This window comes from Anomaloglossus baeobatrachus, chromosome 2, assembly GCF_048569485.1.
Source record: "Anomaloglossus baeobatrachus isolate aAnoBae1 chromosome 2, aAnoBae1.hap1, whole genome shotgun sequence".
NCBI classification, from domain to species: Eukaryota; Metazoa; Chordata; class Amphibia; order Anura; family Aromobatidae; genus Anomaloglossus; species Anomaloglossus baeobatrachus.
In genome coordinates this window covers 527,700,598-527,724,898 of record NC_134354.1, presented here as the reverse complement: position 1 = coordinate 527,724,898, position 24,301 = coordinate 527,700,598, and the positions used below count along the sequence as shown (strand labels likewise).

Here is a 24,301-nt window from a genome sequence, read left to right as displayed (position 1 = left end):
GACAGACAGACATGCACACAGGGACAGAGACAGGCAGACAGGGAAGGAGGAGACAGCCAGAGAGACAGACAAAGATAGATGGGGAAAGACACAGACCTTGATAGAGACAGACGGGGAAAGAGACAGAGAAATAGAGACAGACAAAGACAGGCAGACAGGGAAAGAGACAGACAGGAAAAGACACAGACAAAGAGACGGGGAGACAGATGGGTAAAGAGACAGACCTGGGAAAGAGACAGACCTGGAAAGAGACAGATGGGGAAAGAAACAGAGAGATAGAGACAGACAAAGAAAGAGACAGAGACAGGCAGACCTGGAAAGAGGCAGACCTGGAAAGAGACAGACCTGGAAAGAGACAGATCTGGAAAGAGACAGACGGAGCACATTACTTGGCTAATTTAGTTAAATATGTGTGGAATATCTGTGGTGTTGAAATATATGTTGTGAAATGCTTCTATTAGCTTAGTTTTTGCCTTTTAATAATTACATTTATATCTATTTGTTTTGTGTTTTTGTGTGCAGAATACATTTTTGTTAATACATTCTATTTTGTTAACAGCAGTTATTACAGCTAGTATATATATATATATATATATATATATATATATATATATATATATATATACTTTAAGTAGAAGCTTTTACCTTAATAAACTCTTCACCTGCCATATAGAGTTAATCTACAGGTAAATAGTACTACAATTGTGCCCGGGCGCCTTAAGGGGGCTTTACACGCAACGACATCGCTAACGAGATGTCGTTGGGGTCACGGAATTTGTGACGCACATCCGGCCTTGTTAGCGACGTCATTGCATGTGAAACGTACGAACGACCGCTAACGATCAAAAATACTCCCCTTATCGTTGATCTTTGACACGTTTTCTAATCCCAAATATTGTTGATGGTGCAGGATGCAGGTTGTTTGTCGTTCCTGAGGCAGCACACATCACTACGTGTGACACCCCAGGAACGACGAACAACACCTTACCTGCGTCCTCCGGCAACGAGGTGGGCGTCACTTTCTTTTGGCTTCTCTCCGCCCCTCCGCTTCTATTGGACGGCTGCAGTGTGACGTCGCTGTGACGCGACATCGCTAGGCAGGTAAGTCCGTGTGACTGGTCTTAGCAATGTTGTGCGCCATGGGCAGCGATTTGCCCATGACGCACAACCGTTGGGGGTGGGTGCTTTCACCAGCGACATCGCTAGCGATGTCGCTGCGTGTAAAGCAGCCTTTACTGAAAGTGCAGCATCCTGGAGAAAATTAAATTGTTTTTTCTTGGAATCTGATGGATTTCAGACATGGGCACTTTGGTTGGAAAATTGTTGTGCACGGACGCACAGCAGAGCTGTCAATCAAGGTGGCAGGGCAAACTATCAGCCGCCGCTCACAGGTGCTATTAGCAGTGACTCTAGTTGCTCCATGCACACCTTCATGACTGAAAGCTGGCGGCTCCCAGAAAGAAATAAGTTCTACAATTTCATGAAGGGACCTGTTTATAATAAAGAACGGTTTTGTTTGTAATAAAATAATATTTGTAGCTTTATCTCACAAATTTGATAGATGTCTGTCACTGTATATATATGATACAATTCACATACAAATCCAACATTGTATTTTCACTGCAGACTTGAACCTTATAGAAGGCAGTGAAATTCAACGAAAAGTGAAGAAACTACCTAAAAAGTAGGTGTGCACTTTATATAGATGGTGTTTTTTTTAAACATTTTTCCTATTTTTATCTTTTCTTTATATATTTATGTTATTTCAACTTCTTGTGCAAAGTTTTATAGTATAGTAAATTTAATGCAAATAATATTTCAGTTCTCTAGACATTTCTTCCTCTCGCTGGCTAAGGACCAATGGGCTAATTCCAAGGAGGCTTACTATAATGGATGCCCTGGCGCCAACAACAGTACCACACTCAGCTACATATATCCCAATTCTTCATAAACACATTGTTTCTAAAGTGTTTGATGAGGTAAGAACTGTTGTTTAATGTAAATTGGAATATAATATATTCAGTTTCAACTGGCAGAGAGCAATGTTGAGGGAGGTAACTTCAGATAATAGATGCTTTGGGTCATATGAGAAGACCAAAATTATTACCGTAGATACCTGTAATAGTTAAATAGGGATCGGGCCATATGGTAATTTTGCAGTAGGCCCAACATGCTTCTAGCTAAGCTACTTATGCCTACTAGTGATAATTTGGTCTATACATCTAGATGAGGTTGATTCTGTAGCAAGCACATGAATTTCTGAAGGACACATTCAAATGAATGGAGCTGACACAGACATATTAGCCACAAAGTCTCCTGCATTTAGCTTTAGAAAGTAAAGGTATACTCTACCCTTGTTTTCAGCTTACAAATATCCCTCATACATAGTTATTTTGTAGCACCATTGTGATTATTATACATACCTCTCAACATAGACCCCACCAAACAATATGAGTGAGTACACACACATATATTCACAGCTGTGCTACATCAACAAACAATCAGCTCTGCTATATATACACTTCTGCTATGTACACAGACACTCAGCTGTGCTGTGGTGTATATACACACTCAGCAGTCCTACTATATACACAAATACCAAATACACTCAACTCTGATATATATATACTAGATGTACTACCCGGCTTCGCCCGGGTTAATAACTGCTGTTAACAAAATAGAATGTATTAACAAAAATGTATTCTGCACACAAAAAACACAAAACAAATAGATAGAAATGTAATTATGTCTGTCTCCCCCTCTGTATATATCTGTCTCTCTCTCTATCTCTTTGTCTGTCTCTTTCCCTGTCTGTCTCTGACTGTCTCTGTCTCTTTCTCCATCTGTCTCAATCTCTTTCCCTGTCTGTCTATCTCTGTCACTTTCCCTATTTGTCTCTTTCCCTGTCTGTCTCTTTCCCTCTCTTTCCCTGTCTGTCTCTTTCCCTCTCTTTCCCTGTCTCTTTCCCTCTGTCTCTTTCCCTGTGTCTGTCTCTTTGTCTGTCTCTTACCCTGTCTGTCTCTTTACCTCTTTCCCTGTCTGTCTGTTTCCGTGTCTCTCTGTCTCTTTGTCTGTGTCTGTCTCTTTACCTGTCTGTATCTGTCTCTTAACCTGTCTCTCTCTTTCCCTCTCTTTCCCTGTCTGTCTCTTTTCCTGTCAGCCTGTCTCTTTGTCTGTGTCTGTCTCTTTGTGTCTGTCTCTTTGTGTCTGTCTCTTTGTGTCTGTCTCTTTGTGTCTCTCTTTGTGTCTGTCTCTTACCCTGTCTGTCTGTTTCTTACCCTGTCTGTGTCTGCCTCTTTCCCTGTCTGTGTCTGCCTCTTTCCCTGTCTGTGTCTGTCTCTTTCCCTGGCTGCATTGTGACACGCCAACATTCCATATAAGGGTGTGGCTGCGCATTCTTCTGAAGTTCTGGCTGCACTGTGGCTCCCAGCTCCATTCGCTTTAATGGAGGCAGTTTTTTTGGCGAATAACTGTAAAGAGCGGGGTTAAAACTTCCCCTCAAAACATAGCCTATGACGCTCTCGGGGTCCAGAAGTATGAGTGTGCAAAATTTTGTGGCTGTAGCTGCGACGGTGCGGATGCCAATCCCGGACATACACACACACACATACACACACACATTCAGCTTTATATATTAGATGACACGCCCGCACTGGGGCCTGGGGGCACTCGTTACCGGGACGGCTCTGTTCTGCTCAGAGGATGTCACGGCGACAGGGCCCAGTATCGTGACCCCGGCGGTGTCATTTTAAATGGATGGTGGTGGGGATTATTTACAGGTGATACCACCACTGCTGTTCATTTCCCTGGGGGGGTCAGTGGTGACGCAGCTAAGTTGGTATAACTCTCCACAGGTAAAGCTGGGCCCCAGGGCTGTTGAGAGTAGTAGTCTTCATAAATGTTGGAGATGTAAAGGCGGGGTGCAGGGCCAGAGGCGCAGCAAATAACTGGGTAACACAGGGATGCAGTCTCAAGATTTTACTCCCTGTTGAAAGTTCCTGGTTTACATGTCAAATGTCGCCTCCGGAGTGCTGAGTCCTGCTATGATAGGCCCCAGCTGATCCCGGATAGTTTGGAGACACAACCTGGTGTACCCTTCTGTGTTCCTTTCCTGGTCGTCTTCCTGCGCTGATCTCTCCTGCCTGTCCCACGCTTACACACACAGTGCTCTGAGCCAGTGTCCGCGGACCCTGACTGGTGGCTAGAAGCTTTTGAAGCTCCCTTGGCACTATATGGTCACCTTCCAGCAGATTTTTGTGCGGATGTGGCAGTAACCTCAGCCTCCGGTTTGCTAGTTGAGCCTTGTAGTTCTCCACTAGTTGAGGGGCCGGTCCCCTACTGTGGCCAAGTCTCTCCACTCTGGTATGCCATTTGTGGAACGAGGCCACGGGTGTATGTCGCACTTTCTGTGGGTTCTAGGACCCCATCACTCCTGTGCCTGGGCCAAGCTGCTCAAGCTCCAGACCACAGGTCTTTACTCCTCTGCGCCTATTTCCTGACTGACGAACGTTCTACAATGTGCTCACACTAACTAAACCCCACCTCCCAGCAGGCCACCATAACCCTGGTCTGATGGAGTGTTGCTAAATAAGAGTGTATCTGTGTTTGTGTGTATACCAATTTGTGACCTCCTCCTTACCTGGGAATGGGATACCACACCTCTGGCTGAGGTGCAGTACCTCTGTGGCGACTGGAGTCTCAGGGGCGCCACATGTACAGCTGGTGAAATAAGTATTGAGTATGTCCCCAATTTTCTAAATAAATATATTTCTAAAGGTGCTGTTGACATGAATTTCTCACCATATATAGGTAACAATCCATCCAAGCCATACAGGTAAAGAAATAAAACTATAAATGTCCATAAATTAAGTTGTGCAATAATGAAAAAAATTAAAGAGGCGTTGAAAATGAAAAGGGGAAAGAAAAAAGGGTAGGTCACCTTGATATATTTGTTTAAGCTTCAAATTGACTTTTGCTGATGTCACTAAAGGAGTGTGCATGTTTTTTTTGGATGACCCTCGTTTGATGTAATTAAATGTACCATTGTACCATTTTCCCATGTAATATTATTGTCACTGTTCGATTATTTTGCTTACAAATCAATAAAAATGTTTATTCTAAAAATTAAACAGGGAAAAAGTATTGAACACATGAACAAAGAGAGGTGCAACAAGCCATGGAATGTCATGACACCAGCTGCAATCTATTAGTAATTAGAAAGCAATCCTACCACTTAGGGGTACTTTGCACACTGCGATGTCGGTGGGGTCAAATTAAAAGTGACGCACTTCCAGCATCGCATGCGACATCGTAGTGTGTAAAGGCTCGATGATACGATTAACGAGCGCAAAAGCGTCGTAATCGTATCATCGCTGCAGCGTCGGCGTAATCCATGATTACGCTGACGCGACGGTCCGATGTTGTTCCTCGCTCCTGCGGCAGCACACATCGCTGTGTGTGAAGCCGCAGGAGCGAGGAACATCTCCTACCGGCGTCACTGCGGCTTCCGTAGAATATGCGGAAGGAAGGAGATGGGCGGGATGTTTACATCCCACTCATCTCCGCCCCTCCGCTCCGATTGGCCGCCTGGCATGTGACGTCGCTATGACGCCATACGACCCGCCCCCTTAGCAAGGAGGCGGGTCGCCGGCCAGAGCGACGGTCGCAGGGCAGGTGAGTGCATGTGAAGCTGCCGTAGCGATAATGTTCGCTACGGCAGCTATCACAAGGATATCGCTGCTGCGACGGGGGCGGGTACTATCGCGCTCGGCATCGCAGCATCGGCCTGCGATGTCGCAGCGTGCAAAGTACCCCTTAGTGAAAAATATCAGCTGGTTCAACTGATGGCCTATAAAAAAAAGTGTCTTATTACCAATGTGTCACACAAGAAACATCTCATGATGGGTAAAACCAGTGAGCTGTCTCAAGATCTTCGCAACCTTATTGTTGCAAAACATACTGACGGCATTGGTTACAGAATAATTTCTATAAATCACTGAAGGTTCCAGTGAGCCCTGTTGGGGCCATAATCCGGAAGTTGAAAGAACATTATTTCACCATAGGCTGGACACAACCAGGTGCTCGCTAAAGAAATACCTGGATTTATCATGTATAATTGATTCAAAGAAAACAATAAGTAATGCACTCAACCTCCAAGGCCTGTATGCACGCTCACCACGCAAAACACCTTTGCTAAATAAAAGCATTTTAAACCGCGTTTAAAGTTTGCTCAACAACATTTAGAAAAGCCTGTGAAATACTGGGAGTATATATCAGATCAGATACCCACACTTTGCACTGACGAGGGGCAATCACTCCGAAACACCGTGTCTGCAAATTGGGATTCTGATCTGGCTATAAATCCTAAGTCTTATGAAAAGGCTTGTTTAAAAAGCCACATTTGACTTTTAGGATTGCTACTTCCAATAGGTGGCACTAGAGTTTGTCTCCTTCCTCACTGGAGGGACAATTTGGGAGAATATAGTCTGTTCAGATGAAACCAAACTTGAACTCTTTGTATGCCATAATACACACAATGAACTATTTTAGCAATGGTTTTAATGTGATTTTAATTTTCTACTGAATAAAGAAGACTGCACCCGTGATGCTGGACTCTCTTTTCATTCTTTCATACCATATGTTCTGGCAGAAATGTTCCCTTGCTCCAGACTGCAGCATCAGAAATCTTGCGGTGAGTTGGACTGTCTGTTATACTGCCAAACTTCATATTATTGAGGGAAGGCTGAATGGACAAATATACCAAGACATTCTTGATAAAAATCCGTTGCCTTCTACCGGGATGATGAAGATAAAACAAGGGTGGACATTTTAGCAAGACAATGATCCCAATCACACAGCCAAGGAAACTCTCAATTAGTTTCAGAGAAAGAAAATGAAGCTGCTAAAATGGAGCAGCCAAGCACCTGACCTGAATAGAATAGAACATTTATGGAACAAACTAAAGCTCACAGTTTATAAAAGAAGCCCATGGAACCTTCAGGATTTGAAGAGTGTTTGTGTGGAGAATCGTCCAAAATAAAAAAGCAATGCATATAACTAGTTTCTCCATACAGAAGGCATCTTGAAGTTTCATCACCAACAAAGGCTTTTGGTCAAAGTATTAAATAGATTTCAGTAAGCTTTTCCCTGTGTCATTTCTCATTATCACACATCACTAAATTTATGGACATTTCTGGTTTGATTTCTTTGCCTGTGTGGATTGGAAGGGTTGTTACCGACAACTCTGGTTCTGGTGAGAACGTCATGTCAATAGCACCTATAGAAATGTATGTACTTAGAAAATTGGTAATGTGTTCATATGTGTGTGTATATATGAATGTGTGTGTGTGTGTATATATACACACTCTGCTTTAATACACACTCAAGCTCAACTTGAACACATTCAGCTATTTTTCGTGTTTTGCTACCTCACAACCTGAATTTACACTTTTTTTTTTTTGTTTTGCAACAGTTCATGTTGGTTTTCATTAAATTGTGAAGCAACAAGTAGGACAAAATAACTGAAAACTTCAGTTTTCATAACTATTCAACCCCTAAAGTCAATACTTTGTAGAGCCTCTGAGCATACAGATGGCATAGAGTAACCATACCTGTATGCCTCCTGGATGAGGGGTTGTTTTAGAAAAATCCTCTGTTATATCTTCTATCTTCTGGGCTATGCACTGCCAGGAAGATAATCCTGCCTCCAGTCTTCATTATCCCCAATTTCTCTTCCTCTTCTCTTTAGTATGCGAATGTGATATCAGGAGACTCAACAACGCATCATCCAGGAGGCATACAGGTATGGCTAATTTCACCTCAATGCCATCTGTATGCCCATATTAATAACTAAAAACCACAAAAGGGTGACAAAATCCATTTCAATCCCGCTTCTCCATTGTATTCAGCTTTATCTGTGTACTAAGAACACAGCTACAGCTGAAGGTGGGACATATTTCCGACCTCCCAGGACAGCTTCCACATTCGGGACAGTCCGGGTGGATCCTAGATGGTTGAGAGGTATGACTATATGTATATAAAATACACTAAGGACAGAATTTCTAAATTTATTTTGAACTTTTGTTTGCGCATTTTATGTAATTTTTACTTTTTAGACACATTTACTAATATTCACCATTTTAATGCATTTTTTGTCAAGACATTAGTTTTTTACATTTTCAGCTCATCAAAACAATTGAGTCTCTGTTATATTTTCAGTGTTAGCCATATTTATGACTTGTAACTTCTTTAAAATGTCACCCAAAAATGTGAAAACACACTCCAAAATTAATGTGGCATAAAAAGAGAAGTAAAATTTCTAGACAAAAGTTTAATATCTTGAGATGTGTTAAATTTATCAAACATCGTGCTGTAAGAAATTTGGTATAAGTACAGGCAACACAACCAAAAGCAAAAATGACTAACTAAATTCCCCTTTGATAAATATGCCTGCCGGTGTATTCAAACATCACGTAAAATGATAAGGTACAGTATATATGTAAGTCTCCAGTATAAATTCACCTCTATTGCAGACAGTGAAGATGTCCAATAATTTTATAGTATTATATATAAGTTAGAATTAGATTGGCACAGCCATTTTTGGTACCCAAACCATATCACTTAATATAACAACATAAAGTCATTCTCAGTGTTACGCAGTTATCCTTTGTCACCACTAAGGGGCAGTGTGAAACTGTCGCCACAATGTTTAATTGCGGTGGACCTATTTGTCCATTGCCAAAAGTATTCCTTATAATGATGTTCACCTTTTCTAAAATCACTTTCTCTTATGAAACAGAATAATCAATTAAAGGTAGGTTCATTTTTTTACTTATTGTGCACATTTATTTTCCATATTTTCAAAAATAATAAAAACAAATAGACATTACCATACATCGTTTTATATTTTATTTGCTTTACACAAAATAAATGACAGCAATTTTACAAAAAAGTCTTTTATTTTCTAAATATTGATACCCAGACAGGAAGGCTTTTTATTTGTAAACATATTACACTGTGGGTCGTTACACTCATACAGATTGTGTAGTGTCGTGAGAATTATTTGGATGCACTAAATAATTGGGATAATACTATATTGTGGTGTGGACTTGAAAGACCACCATGTATGTATGCCAGGATATACCGATTCATACGTTTTTCTGCTGCGTAATAATTATTACTTGTATTACTGTCTTTCCACTTATAAAGATATGAGTTCTTCTTGATATGTGATATATTGTGAAGGATAATGGAATACTCTTGTATGTTATGTATGGGAAGAAATAATTGCATTGTCTAGATTAGTGGTTTACAATCTGTGGTTCTCTTTCTGATGTGGTAACTCTTCTGGAACTAATGTCTACTTCAGCGACCAAAATACAAGCCTGTTTTTCATGCATCAGGTGAAGATGTTTTAGTACCATCATGCTTGATCTGTCCTCTCTGTCCGTTTTCACAGCCTTTTCCTAATAATTGACATATGACTCTTACTGTATTTTACTGTTGTCTATCTGTCTTCCCATATGGGAGCTTACCTATCTCACATGTACCATGGTGTATAGTAATTATCCTTATGTTCAGGACAGGGCGCTGATCCAGCCTTGCACAGCAACATTTATTAAAAGTAGGTTTTTGCTACCTCATCTGAGAGCAGTATAATGTAGGGAAAGAGATTCTAATTCCAATGATATACAGTCATATGAAAAAGTTTGTGCACCCCTATTAATGTTAACCTTTTTTCTTCATAACAATTTGGGTTTTTGCAACAGCTATTTCAGTTTCATATATCTAATAACTGATGGACTCAGTAATATTTCTGGATTTAAATGAGGTTTATTGTACTAACAGAAAATGTGCAATCCGCATTTAAACAAAATTTGACTGGTGCAAAAGTATGGGCACCTCAACATAAAAGTGACATTAATATTTTGTAGATCCTCCTTTTGCAAAAATAACAGCCTCTAGTTGCTTCCTGTAGCTTTTAATGAGTTCCTGGATCCTGGATGAAGGTATATTTGACCATTCCTGTTTACAAAACAATTCCAGTTCTGTTAAGTTTGATGGTCGCCAAGCATGGACAGCACGCTTCACATCATCCCACAGATGTTCAATGATATTCAGGTCTGGGGACTGGGATGGCCATTCCAGAACATTGTAATTGTTCCTCTGCATGAATGCCTGAGTAGATTTGGAGCGGTGTTTTGGATCATTGTCTTGCTGAAATATCCATCCCCTGCGTAACTTCAACTTCGTCACTGATTCTTACACATTATTGTCAAGAATCTGCTGATACTGAGTTGAATCCATGCGACCCTCAACTTTAACAAGATTCACGATGCCGGCATTGGCCACACAGCCCCAAAGCATGATAGAACCTCCACCAAATTTTACTGTGCTTAGCAAGTGCTTTTCTTGGAATGCCTAAACTGACAGTTTAAATCTCTGAGACAACTTTTTGTATCCTTCCCCTGAACAAATATGTTGAATAATCTTTGTTTTCAGATCATTTGAGAGTTGTTTTGAGGAGCCCATGATGCCACACTTCATAGGAGATTCAAATAGGAGAACAACTTGCAAGTGGCCACCTTAAATACCTTTTCTCATGATTGGATACACCTGCCTATGAAGTTCAAAGCTCAATGAGGTTACAAAACCAATTTAGTGCTTTAGTAAGTCAGTAAAAAGTAGTTAGGAGTGTTCAAATCAAGAAATTGATAAGGGTGCCCATACTTTTGCACCGGTCAAATTTTGTTTACATGCGTATTGCACATTTTCTGTTAGTACAATAAACCTCATTGCTATCCAGAAATATTACTCAGTCCATCAGTCCATCAGTTATTAGATATATGAAACTGAAATAGCTGTTGCAAAAACCCAAATTGTTATAAAGAAAAAAGGTTAACATTAATAGGGGTGCCCAAACTTTTTCATATGACTGTATCACTGGGTGCAGACGTTTTGAACCAATCAAACGTTTTTAGATTTAGCCATGTAGCAGAGCTAAGAGAGCTGTAATGCCCACACCAAGCTCTATATAGAGATTGAGCATTGGCAGTAAGGTGTAAATGAGGAGGGTGTGTGCCGGATTGCTGTGCCTGTGACTTTGTAGTCCGAGTAATGATAAGTCCTGCTGGTCATACAAACATAGCAAATAAACAACAGATCGGAGTGAGAAAAAAGCCTGCATCCACCAATGATCTTCATAAAAATCTTCGCTTCATTTTATAAATTTCAAACATAGACACTTTCCAGTCTACGTGTTTCGAGCAGAAATGCTCTTAATCATGATTGTCATGATTAAGAGCACTTCTGCTCGAAACGCATAGACCAGACAGAGTCTATGTTTTACATTTCTGGAATAAATAAAGCAAAGGGTTTTATGAAGATCACTGGCAGATGCAGGCTTTATTCTAACTTGCATTGTACTGCTCAGGAGCCGGCCTGAATCTCCCCTTGCACCGCGTCCTTTGATATGTCCTGTTCCTCTATGGTGAGCTGAGCTGCTTTTCTTTTTCTTTTCTATGTTGGAAACAACAGATCGGACCTTGACAAGACAGGCATCCCTGAAATCTATGTTTTAAGCCTTGCAGCATGCTGTTGTCATGCGATTTGGATCTACACACACTTGGTGGCATGGCGGCGTCGGACTGTGTTCACACTACAGAGTCTGACAAGCAACCTGATGCTGCAGAGTTGTTCAGCCACAGCTAGGCATTGGCTGATTCAGATTCACTAGTCTTCAGCCCTGCAGGAGTTAATTCCTGCAGACTGGTGAGCAGGAACTAGTTGCTCAGAGAACCAAATGAGAAAAAAGTATTAGGTCCAGCACATATAAAAAAAACTCGTCTTTTATTCCAACATCATAAAAAAGTAGGTTCACATACAGAGATACACTTATAAAAACATGTCAGGATAGTCCAGATTAACGCTTTTCGAGGATAACATCTGAGTCAGGTTATTGTCCGTGCAATGGCTACAGGTGAACTGGTCTTTTTGTTTTATCTAACTAGGCGCTCAGGTTGCTAATTCCCATGTGCAGCTGTTTCCTTACTATTGAAGGTACGAGTTTTCTTCCAGTATGCGCCGAAAATAGCTCCAGCTTGTGCAGCAATTCCAGTCTTAGTGGTGATCCTGTTTATGGTCATCTGTAGTTGTGATTTTGAGTGGTGTGGAAGTTCCTCTGTTGTGTGTTTACTTCCTACCCTTTTCCTTATTCCTGTACACATATTATCTCTCCTTTGGGTTTGAGTGCAGTGTGTAAGTGTTTTCATTCTCTCTTGTTTGTGTCGTTTCTGTGGGGTTTTGTTACTGTGTTTCTGGCCCGCCCCAAGGATGGAGGAGAGGGGGAGTAATATCAGGGATCAGGGCTCGAACAGGAGTCAAGGTCACTCTCGGGGCTCAGACCTGGCTAACATCAAGCCTACCTCTGAGATAAGGGACAGCGCAGGGTCTTGAGTATGAGGGCCAGCCTAGGAGCCCCTGTCCCGTCACCACATACCCCATGACAGCTGTTTTCAGCTTACATAGCAAACATCTGCTGACAGATTCCCTTTAATCTAATGGAGACTGAGGGTCAGCTGATTTCAGAGACTGTAGAATGCAAAATGTTCTTAACAATACCATATATAATATACCACAGTTGTTACCAGTAATCAATTTTGCGGAGGTTGCACAAAATACAATAATCATGTAGAATACTATATTATGACGTTACATGAAAATAGTAAAGGGAATTGGCAAGAATAAATTAAGCATATGTATTTCTAATGCAACAAAACTGTTAAATATTCTATGTGAATATAACCCATTCATGCAGTTACCCACAGGTACTCGCACAGACTCCCACCCACGAACACAAGAGAACGTAAAACATGAAGCCGCCTATTGGATAGCCTCCCAAGGCTGCCGTAAGCAGAAGAGTGATAAGCAGATTACTCGGAAGCCATGACAGGGTTGGGAACCACTCTGCCCAGGTTTTATCAAATTTCTGTGGGCACTTACAATTCATTTATAAGATCTTAAGCTGGTGTCACACACAACGACAACGACGTCGCTGCTACGTCACCATTTTCTGTGACGTTGCAGCGACGTCCCGTCGCTGTCGCTGTGTGTGACATCCAGCAACGACCTGGCCCCTGCTGTGAGGTCGCCGGTCGTTGCTGAATGTCCAGCTTCATTTTTTGGTCGTCACTCTCCCGCTGTGAAGCACACATCGCTGTGTGTGACAGCGAGAGAGCGACGAAATGAAGCGAGCAGGAGCCGGCACTGGCAGCTGCGGTAAGCTGTAACCAGCGTAAACATCGGGTAACCAAGGGAAGACCTTTCCCTGGTTACCCGATATTTTTTTTTTTTTTTTTAAATCAGATCTTTTTTTATTAAATCATTAGGGATCAATACAGAGAGTATTTCACTTTTCATATAACTGATAACAATAAACAGATAAACACATATGATTTATAAATCAGGTTCTTTCTCTGCATATATGTAAATATATTAATAGAGTTCTCAAATCATAATTATATTATATAACTTGAGCCTACAAACCTCGTGGCTCTACAAATAAACAAAACTTAAATTATGCAATAATGCCTCAGACTAACAGGAACACCTCCTCCATCAGCCGTGTCGCTCCACATCATATTGCTATACTCTCCTGCTCCTCCCTCTCCGTGCAGTCATCCATGAAACCATTCCAGTCCTCTCTCACCTCTTCATTCAAAGTCCATTTCGCCACAGGAAAAACTAGTTTTAATTCCCTTCCTCACACATGCCATCACTACAGGCACAACAGTAACCGGTCCAGCATTGCATCCCGAACCAGTGCACTAGAGGGTAGGCCCGGCAACTCCATCCATGGCCGCCAAATGTTGTAAAACTTTTTCAATGTTTTTCTTTTTAAATAAACTCCCCTTTCCAATCTTATGACGTTATTTAATTTGTTTTTGAGCTCTGGTAATGTTGGTGGTAGAGGGTCTAACCAGTGATATGCAAGTAGCTTTCTTGCTTGGTACAAGATACGTGCTATTCCCAGGGCTGTTGGAGAATCCGGATCCACTTCTCCTTCCCATAGACTCAACAGGCACAGGCGGGGCGACGGTTGTATTGTGATATGATATATTTGACCTATAAGTCCCAGGGTTTGGTTCCAGAAATCACCAATGTGTCCACACTCCCACATAACATGCATCAAATGGGCATCATCCTGTCCACACCTAACACACTGTGTGTTTGGTCTGAGTCCCATCTTAAATAGTAGACTGGGAGTTTTATATACCCTGTGGATGAGATATATTTGAGACAGCTTTTGGCACTCCGATACCGCCAGTTTAGGAACTTGTTCCAATATATCAGACCACTGACCTTCTGTCAGGGGACCGACGTCTCGTTCCCATTTGCTTTTAACAAGCAATGGATGTGTTTCCAGATGGGCAGGTAGTAATTTTTTATATAGTTCCGAAATAAGACCCTTAGAGGACTCAGATGTAAGCAGCCTATGTAATGTTTGATTATGTGTCACTGTGACCGGGTTTGTCCTCCCCTGTCTTTCCAGTGCGTGTCTCAGCTGCAAATACTGATAAAAGAAGACATGCGGAAGGTGAAACTCCGTTCTCAGTTGTTCAAAGCTTTTAAGAGTATTATTTTGTAGTACTTGTGACACTAAATGGATCCCTTTATCCTCCCATCCTCTGAACCCTACTAATTTTTTAATTTCTGGCAAGTCGGGGTTCTGCCACAGTGGCCAGAGCTCTGTAGGTCCGCTTATCCCCAAAATAGACTTACCCCTGTCCCACACCCGGAATATCATAGCCAGTGTGGGATATCGTGACCCATTTATCTGTCTTTGTCCCACATCCAACCGGCAACCTGGGTACTTCCATACTGATCCCTCTCTCACTATATCACCACTGGTATCATACCCTCCTTCTTTGCCCCAACCCCTCAGATGTTGCATCTGGGAGGCTATATAGTATATATATGGATTTGGTACCGCCAGTCCTCCCTCCTCCTTTCCCCGCTGTAGCACTTCCAGTCGAATCCTAGCTTGCTTTTTCTTCCAAATAAGTTCCCGGAATATTGTATTAATTTTTACAAAAAATTCCCTACATATCCACACTGGAGAATTATGTATAAGGTATAGTAATTGTGGCATCATTACCATTTTAATTAAATTGGATCTGCCGACATTTGATAGCGGCAAACGGCACCAGGTATGCACTTTTGCTCTGAATCGCTGTAACAGGGGTTCCAGATTTAGGGCCTGGAAATCCTTCGGGATTGGGCTGACAATTACTCCCAGATATTTAAACTCCCGGACCACAGGAACTGGAATCTGTAAGTCCGAAAAGTCCGGGGGAAGGGGGTCCAACGGCATTAAAGCCGACTTGGACCAGTTGATTAGTAGACCAGACCTCTGTCCAAATTCCCGAATGATATTCATTGCCGGCAAAATCGAGGAACGTACCCTGTCTAAATATAAGAGTAGATCGTCTGCGTATAATGATATCTTTTGTTCCACGGCTCCACACCGAAATCCCTCTACCTCCCTGGATTTCCGTATTGCCACTGCCAACGGCTCCACTGCAGTCGCGAATAGCAAGGGTGAAAGCGGGCACCCCTGTCTAGTACCTCTTCCAAGAGGAAAAGACTCGGAGACCCTGCCATTAACCCTAACCTTTGCCACCGGTGAGTCATATAGCAGTTTTACCCAATTTATGAATCTATGTCCAAAGCCCATTTTCCGAAGTACAGCCCACATATATTCCCATTCAAGGCTATCGAACGCCTTAGCGGCGTCTAATGACAAAATTGCCCTTTCCCCCGGTTCCTCAGAACTATGTTGAATTCCCAAATATAATTTCCTGAGATTCATAGATGTGGCTCTGCATGGAATGAATCCCGTCTGATCACTCTGCACTATAGATGAGATGACTCGGGACATCCTATTGGCGAGCACCTTGGCCAGCAATTTAATGTCTGTTTGTAGGAGAGAGATTGGGCGATACGAATCCGGGATCTCTGGATCTTTTCCAGGTTTTAATATTAAGACTATTAAGGCTTCCCTCATAGAGGGCGGGAGGACCCTCTGCCTTTCAGCCTCTTCAAATACCTTAAGTAGTTTGGGTAGCAGTAAGGGTGCATATGCTTTATAAAACTCTCCAGGCAGGCCATCCGTTCCCGGAGCTTTTTCATTTTGTGTCTGGCCAAGCGCTTCCTCCAGTTCTTCCAATGAGATGTCCCGGTCCAGCAATTCCCTGTTTACATCACTCAGTGAAGGAAGAGAGAGAGCATCCAAATACTGCTCAATCTCAGTCTCCGTGAGGTCACAGTCTGATGTGTATAGCCGCATATAATACCTCTTTATTTCTCTTATTATATCCTCGCTTTCTGTTATAAAGTCACCTGATTCCGTCTTTAACCTATTTATATAAGAAGATCCTTCCTGTGCTCTAATGACTGTGGCCAGTAGGTGCTCCACGCCCTCCCCCGCCATAAAATAATTTTGTTTAAGGAAATAGCGTTTATTTTCTGCCACCGACATGAGATTTTCTTTGAGTGACATCTGTGCCTTCTCTAGAGTGTTTTTAGTTTCTACTGTTGGGTTGAGCACCACCGCAGCCTCCGCATCAGATACCTCCTGAATCAGACTCTGGGTGTAACATTTGGTTTGATTTTTGCGTATGCATATTTCTCTAATATATATGCCCCTTACCACAGCTTTCATAGAGTCCCAAACTATGTGTGGCGGTGCAGAGCACTCATTAAGATGAAAGTATTCCAGAATGTTATCATGTAAAGATCCCCCAATAAGCTGGATCCAGAAGGGATTAAGTTTCCAGATAGGCCTGAGCAGAGTGACGGGGTTTCCCCATGCAAGCGTAACATGTAATGGTGAGTGATCAGATACGCTTCTAGGTAGGTAGGCCACCTTTTGTGTATATGAGGCCATAAGTGCGTTTCCAATAGCCAGGTCTATCCGTGACATGGTGTGGTGGGAGCTAGAGTAACAGGAGAATTGTTTGGTTGTGGGGTGGTGGGCACGCCAAAGATCTACAAAACCCAGCTCCGTTGGTTACCCGATATTTACCTTCGTTACCAGCCTCCGCCCTTGCTGCCAGCGCCGGCTCCTGCACTGTGACATGTAGCTGCAGCACACATCGGGTTAATTAACCCGATGTATACTGTAGCAAGGAGAGCAAGGAGCCAGCGCTAAGCAGTGCGCGCGGCTCCCTGCTCTCTGCACTGTGACATGTAGCTGCAGCACACATCGGGTTAATTAACCCGATGTGTACTGTACCTAGGAGAGCAAGGAGCCAGCGCTAAGCGCGGCTCCCTGCTCTCTGCACATGTAGCACAGCGACGTTATGATCGCTGCTTCTGCTGTGTTTGACAGCTAAGCAGCGATCATAACAGCGACTTACAAGGTCGCTGTTACGTCACCGAAAATGGTGACGTAACAGCGACGTCGTTGTCGCTGTCGCTTAGTGTGAACCCAGCTTTATAGTGGAGTACTAGAGATGGGTGACGTTATTCAAGTAGAATTGAATTTTGCCAAATTTAGCATTCTGAAAAATGTTTGATTTTTTTTATAATTCGCTCCACACAAATTCAGCAAAATGGCAGCGGTCTGTGGCCACCATCTAGTCGAACAATAGAGAGCTGGCAAAAGGTTAAAAAGAAGAAAAAAACATACTAACCTCTCTGCTCTCATTTCCGTCCATCTCAACAGAAAGTATGTATCAGGCACTGGCTGTATGAGATCAGCCATGTATGTTTGACTCTAAAACGCTACGTCGTTTTGTGGGGGGAAAAAAAAGCTGCAGGGGACTTAGCCTCACGGAAGACTAGTCAGAAAGATGCTTCCCCTGCAGCCTTTTCCCTTCTGCTCTTCTGGAGTGACAGGTCTCTCCCTGTACACCCATGCGGGGAAATCATGCAACTGGTGTCTGAAACATGCTTCCTATTGAGATGGATGGAAATGAGGTTAGTATGTTTTTTTTCTTGTTTTTAACCTTTTGCCAGCTCTCTAATGTTCAGTTGATGTAGGAAGCATGGATCAGCTGTCAGGTTCCCATTAAATTGAACATCAGAGAGGTCACTGAATGTATAGTATCAGCAGTTGTACTTTACAGTAGGATGCCCCCAAATATAGATTGGACTAAAGAATGGCTTAGCAGAAGAGGTTGGTAAAAGGTAGCTACCTTTGTTATACCTTCTATGCAAGGTATTTTTAGGCTTACTTAGGATTCTAAAACGCTAGTCACATGTTAGTTAAGAATTTCTGTTTGCATCATTTTAAGAACAGATAAATGGACTAAGTGATCCATTGCATCCAGTATGTGAACGGAAGCAGAGGTTTATGTGGGTTCAGTTCTTAGAAATAGAAGAAAGTTTGTGCATACAGAACCTTTTTTCCATTCTACATAATGGACACCACATGGACCCTATAACAAGAAAATGGATCCTTCTGCTTCCGTTTGCATAACTGGTCATAACAGATTTCTTATTACATTTGCCCGCTCTTAAAATGGTGCAGTGAAAGAGTAGTTCCAAATGGATACGTGATTGGAGTTTAGAGGGGTCTTGGCAAGCTTAGACGTTATTCCCTATCCATAGGATAGGGGATAAATTCCCATTTGCAAGGGATCCAACTGTTGGGTCCCCTTCGGACCTTGAGAATTAGGTCTCTTAAGAGCCTCATGTGACTGGAGTGGAGGTTGATCATGTGTACTACCGATCCATTCATTCTTATGTTAGTGACAAAGACTATATGAGCATTTGCATAGTTGGCTCCCTGTGGCGGTTCCATTAAAAATCATGGAGCGGTAGTGCATATGATCACTCACCTCTTCAATCGCATGGGTCTCTCCAGAGCCCCAGTTCTCATGATTGGTGGGGGCTCCAGCGGTAGGAGCATAGGGTATAACTTCCAAACTGGAGACTACCTCTTTAACACTGTGTATATATATGAAGTCTTACGTAAAGGCCTATCTAATATCCAATATGTATTTTTTGTTACACACTTTTTAGTGAATGTAGTAATGTTCTCAATTTAGGCTATACAGATTAGAGAAGTCAGGCTAGGCCAAATCAGTGAAGATTAGTTTTTTTAGCACACCTGCCATGATTTCTTATTTTTATCTGTGAAGTCAATGGGGTATAGATTGAAAAACATGCATATTGATGTCAATTTCAATTGTCACATGTATCATCTCAGCGATGAAGACCTATATAACTAATAGGAATTGTTTCATACTCAAGCAGCTGCGGCTTCCCATTCTGTGGCAGGGTTATCTTCTTGGCGATACACCAGTTATAATCTTCCTGCCTTCTCATTTCATCTCTCGTTAACCATATTAAGTTGCTATGGCAGCCTCTCATTAACATTAGGCCGGTGTGTGCGCTCAGGAGCCTGAACATCACAGTGCATTACTCGATCTGTTTCAGGAGATTAATCTATTATAACCCTCATTAGGATACTCATCTGCTAACAAGAACCTGTTCTGGATGTGTTGTTTAGATGGTTCGCTCTCATGGAATATCTCCTTTTTTCCACCACGAACACTCATTGACCATGATTATTGGGAACCTATACATTTGTTATTCCCGTTAACCTTATCTATTCAGAGCATCAGAGTATTATAAGGTTTGGTGGCATGTAACATCCAACTATTACATCAGTGGTGATTTTTAAACAATCACTGTTGTTTCAACAAAGTTTGTCCAAGGCCTCATTCACACACCTGTGTTTAAACATATATGTGAAAAATGGTACCGGTGTCATCAGTGTTTTGGATCAATGGAAAGTGCATGTATCCATTTTTACCATTAGTGTCATGAGTGTTTTCATGGATGGATAAATAAATTACAAAGCTTCATCTATCCTTTGCAGTGTTAAATACGAACAGCACACGGTTGGCACAGGAATGCCATTCGTGTGCTGTATGTGGTTTTCACCGACTCATAGACTTGTAATGGAAAAAACGGACATACTGTATTTTCCAGATTCCCCCCCCCCACAAAACTGGCAGAAAAATGGGGGGGTGTCTTCTAATCCGGCTATGGCTTAACGGAGTGGTGATGGTGGAGAGGGTATCACAGGAGGCAGTGTCGGTGATATTGAGGGCTTGGAGGAGGGGGTGTCACTGCAGTGAAGCATCTCACAAGGGTCACAGGATGAAGGGTCGGCGATGCGGCGAGTGCCATTGATCTGACAGAGGGTTGCAGGCTCCATTGAATCGCCCATAGTTGATGGACTTCAAGAAAATGGCTGCGGAGGCTGTGCGTGCGCAGATTGACGCGATGGACTTCAAGAAAATGGCCGCGGATTCCTGTGTTGCTCCTGAGCTGCTCCACCATGCCGCTCCCCCCTGGTGAGATATTATAAGATGCATTATGATTATAAAGGCTGTTTTACACGTTTCAATTTCCTATGCGATCTCATATGCGATCGCACACACCCCCATCGTTTGTGCGGCTCGTGCAATTTGTTGCCCGTGTCGCACAAACGAGTAACCCCCCGTCACACGTACTTACCTCCCATACGACCTCGCTGTGGGCGGCGAACATCCACTTCCTGGAGTGTGAGGGACGTTCGGCATCCTAGCGACGTCACACGGCAGCCGGCCAATAGAAGCGGAGGGGCGGAGATGAACGGGACGTAAACATCCCGCCCACCTCCTTCCTTCCGCATAGCCGGCGGGAGCCGCGGGACGCAGGTAAGCTGAATTCATCGTTCCCGGGGTGTCACGCACAGCGATGTGTGCTGCCTCAGTAACATTGAACAACCGGACGTTCAATTTTTAGAAATTGAACGACGTGTATGCGACCAACGTTTTCTCGTACAATCTGGGTTGCACATAGGTGTCACACGCTACAACAACACTAACGATGCCGGATTTGCGTCACTTACGACGTGACCCCGCAGACACATCGTTAGATATATTGTAGCGTGTAAAGCCCGCTTAAGACCGACCCTCATTTTAACATTAAAAACTATTTTTTCCTATTTTCCTCCTGTAAATTTGTGGTGCGTCTTATAATCTGGTGCATCTTCTAAAATGAAAAATACAGTATCTCCATGGGTTTTGCTCAGGCAAATGGTTCGTGAAAAAACACGGAGATGTGAGTAGCACCATAGCTTGAAATAGGTACATGTATCCATTTCTGAAAGTAAACCCCTTAAAGTGTCTTATTCCATCCCAAGTGGATAGCAAGATGGCGGTCAGATAGGAGCGCTAGGAAGTAGGAGGACTAGGTGAGTACATTTTGTAAACAAACCTTTTAATTGAAAACCCTCTAAACGGCCACTACGCATTTCAACAGCTGATTGCTGTCTTCATCAGGTGATTAGCTAATACACAAAGTACCTGCTGACTGGTGTAGTGTTCTGGCCTAAAATAGTCAAGATATCTCATTAATACCAGGAAGTCAGGGACAGGAACAGAATTGTGAGGTAGAAGAATAAACTAAACACAGTACAAGGTTAGACAGCGTAATCAAATATTCTAAACAGAAACTCAATAACCATAGTGAACCAGTATAAATTATATCTAGCATCTCCGTCCAGTATCTGGAAGTTTAAACAGGGTGTGGTGTGCTGCAATTGGTCCCATCAGTGATTAGATTACTCCTGGTAGACAACACACACCCATACTGCCAGACTTGGTAACACTAAAGCGCCCAGCCACGCTAGCAACTCTGGCTGGACAAAGTCTACACAGTCAAAAACCTTTGGGCCTAAAGTCTCATCCATTACCAGTGCCACCCACAGAATGAATATGGCGTAACCTGGTTACAAAAGCAGATGTCGCAGAAGCAGATCCAGGTGGAGATGTGATACCAGTACTGCTGTAAAGTGTTTTGCATGCAGTTACTTTTTTGAAGAATCTGCAACAGAGGAGATAGGGGAGCATGATGTCTTCTTCACTATGTGCTGTGTATGGGAGACACCATAGCAGCTTCACCCACTAGTACAGCGACAACTAAAAATTCAGGATAGGGCCTGCAGAGGGTGAAATTGGGGGGCAAAAGCAGGACATTATTTAATTGCCAGAAATAGTGCTACTCCTTATGTACAGTCATGGCCAAGTTTTGAGAATGACACCAAAATTATATTTTCACATGATCTGTTGCCCTCTGGTTTTTAATTGTGTTTGTCTGATGTTTACATCATATACAGAAATATAATTTCAATCATATTATGAGTACCAAAAGGTTATATTGACAGAATGAGTTAATGCAGCAAGTCAATATTTGCAGTGTTGACCCTTCTTCTTCAGGACCTCTGCAACTCTCCCTGGCATGCTCTCAATCAACTTCTGGATCAAATCCTGACTGATAGCTGTCCATTCTTGCATAAGTAATGCTTGCATTTTGCAAGAATTTGTTGTTTTTTGTTTGTCCACCCGTCTCTTGATGATTGCCCACAAGTTTTCAATGGGATTAAGATCTCGGGAGTTTCCAGGCCATGGACCCAAAATCTCTATGTTTTGTTCCATGAGCCATTTAGTGATCACCTTTGCTTTATGGCAAGGTGCTCCATCATGCTGGAAAAGGCATTGTTGGGCGCCAAACTGCTCTTGGACAGTTGGGAGAAGTTGCTTTTGGAGGACATTCTGGTACCATTCTTATTCATGGCTGTGTTTTTAGGCAAGACTGTGAGTGAGCCGATTCCCTTGGCTGAGAAGCAACCCCACACATGAATCGTTTCAGGATACTTAACAGTTGGCATGAGACAAGACTGGTGGTAACGCTCACCTCTTCTTCTCCTAATAAGCTGTTTTCCAGATGTCCCAAACAATCAAAAAGGGGATTCATCTGAGAAAATGACTTTACCCCAGTCCTCAGCAGTCCACTACCTGTACCTTTTGCAGAATATGAGTCGGTCCCTGATGTTTTTTCTGGAGAGAAGTGGCTTCTTTGCTGCCCTCCTTGAAACCAGGCCTTGCTCAAGCAGTCTCCGCCTCACAGTGCGTGCAGAAGCACTCACACCAGCCTGCTGCCATTGCTGAGCTAGCTCGGCACTGCTGATAGTCCGATCCCGCAGCTGAAACAGTTTTAAGATACGGTCCTGGCGTTTGCTGGTCCTTCTTGGGCGCCCTGGAGCCTTTTTGGCAACAATGGAAGCTCTCTCCTTGAAGTTCTTGATGATGCGATAGATTATTGACTGAGGTGCAATCTTTGTAGCTGCGATACTCTTCCCTGTTAGGCCATTTTTGTGCAGAGCAATGATGGCTGCACGTGTTTCTTTAGATATAACCATGGTTAACTGAAGAGAAACAATGATACCAAGCACCAGCATCCTTACATAATCATGACTGATTGATCGCCAGCCCTGTCCTCATCAACACCCACACCTGTGTTAATGGAACAATCACTTAAACAATGTTAGCTGCTCCTTTTAAGGCAGGAATGCAATGATGTTGAAATGTGTTTTGGGGGTTAAAGTTCATTTTCTTAGCCAATATTGACTTTGCAAGTAATTGCTGTTAAGCTGTTAAGCTGATCACTCTTTATGACATTCTGGAGCGTATGCAAATTGCCATTAGAAAAACTTAAGCAGTAGACTTTGTAAAAATTAATATTTGTAGCATTCTCAAAACTTTTGGCCATGACTGTACAACATGACAGCCTTTTCTGAAACATCAACCAAAAGGTCAGAAAAGAAATAAGTTTTAATCATATGTTTTTATTGACTTTTGTAGCATAAAACATTACAAACATAACAATAGTAACCCCTAACTAATCCCTAACCAACCCAACGAAGAAAAGCAATAATTAATAATCCCAAATGTTTTACTTGCTAAATACATTACATTATCTCTTATTTATTTCCACTGGGAAATCGAATATCCATAATAATTTATAGTGTGATCAATAATGTGTGGTTATAGTCTGTCATCCATTGGAGGAAATTAGTAATTACTTGGTCCTTAGTGGTGAGGGGAGTGTAGGTGATGAACCTGGTATCCAGTGGTGATGAGGACGATTGGAAAGTTATCCAGTGGTCATTGGTGGAGGGTGAATACAAGTAGGTTGTCTGATGCTCAGTGATAAGGTGGGATGGGTAGGCTACCTCAGTGATGAAGAGTAGGATAGAATGGTTACCTGGTGAGGAGGAGGACCTGATGTTCAGCGCTGCGGGGATAATAGTATGGGTGACAAGTCAGGCATTGCTCATTTTAAGTCCTTTTCACTCAACGTGATAAAACTCTATATTACATATTAGGACAGAAGGATTATTAGCATAGTCGTTCTATCTCCATACTGTGAACATAGTCAGCAGCACGTCACCTGTTCACAT

At 42.4% G+C, this 24,301-nt stretch overlaps 1 protein-coding gene across 1 annotated transcript in view; it reads left to right on the top strand.

Moving 5' to 3' along the window:
* VWA3B (von Willebrand factor A domain containing 3B) overlaps positions 1-24,301 on the top strand; it is a 363,812-nt gene that overhangs the window by 154,795 nt on the left and 184,716 nt on the right. The window contains exons 18-19 of the mRNA XM_075336597.1: positions 1,627-1,684; positions 1,823-1,979. Of these exons, the coding sequence (XP_075192712.1) occupies positions 1,627-1,684; positions 1,823-1,979 (215 nt within the window). The remainder of the gene's footprint in view (positions 1-1,626; positions 1,685-1,822; positions 1,980-24,301) is intronic.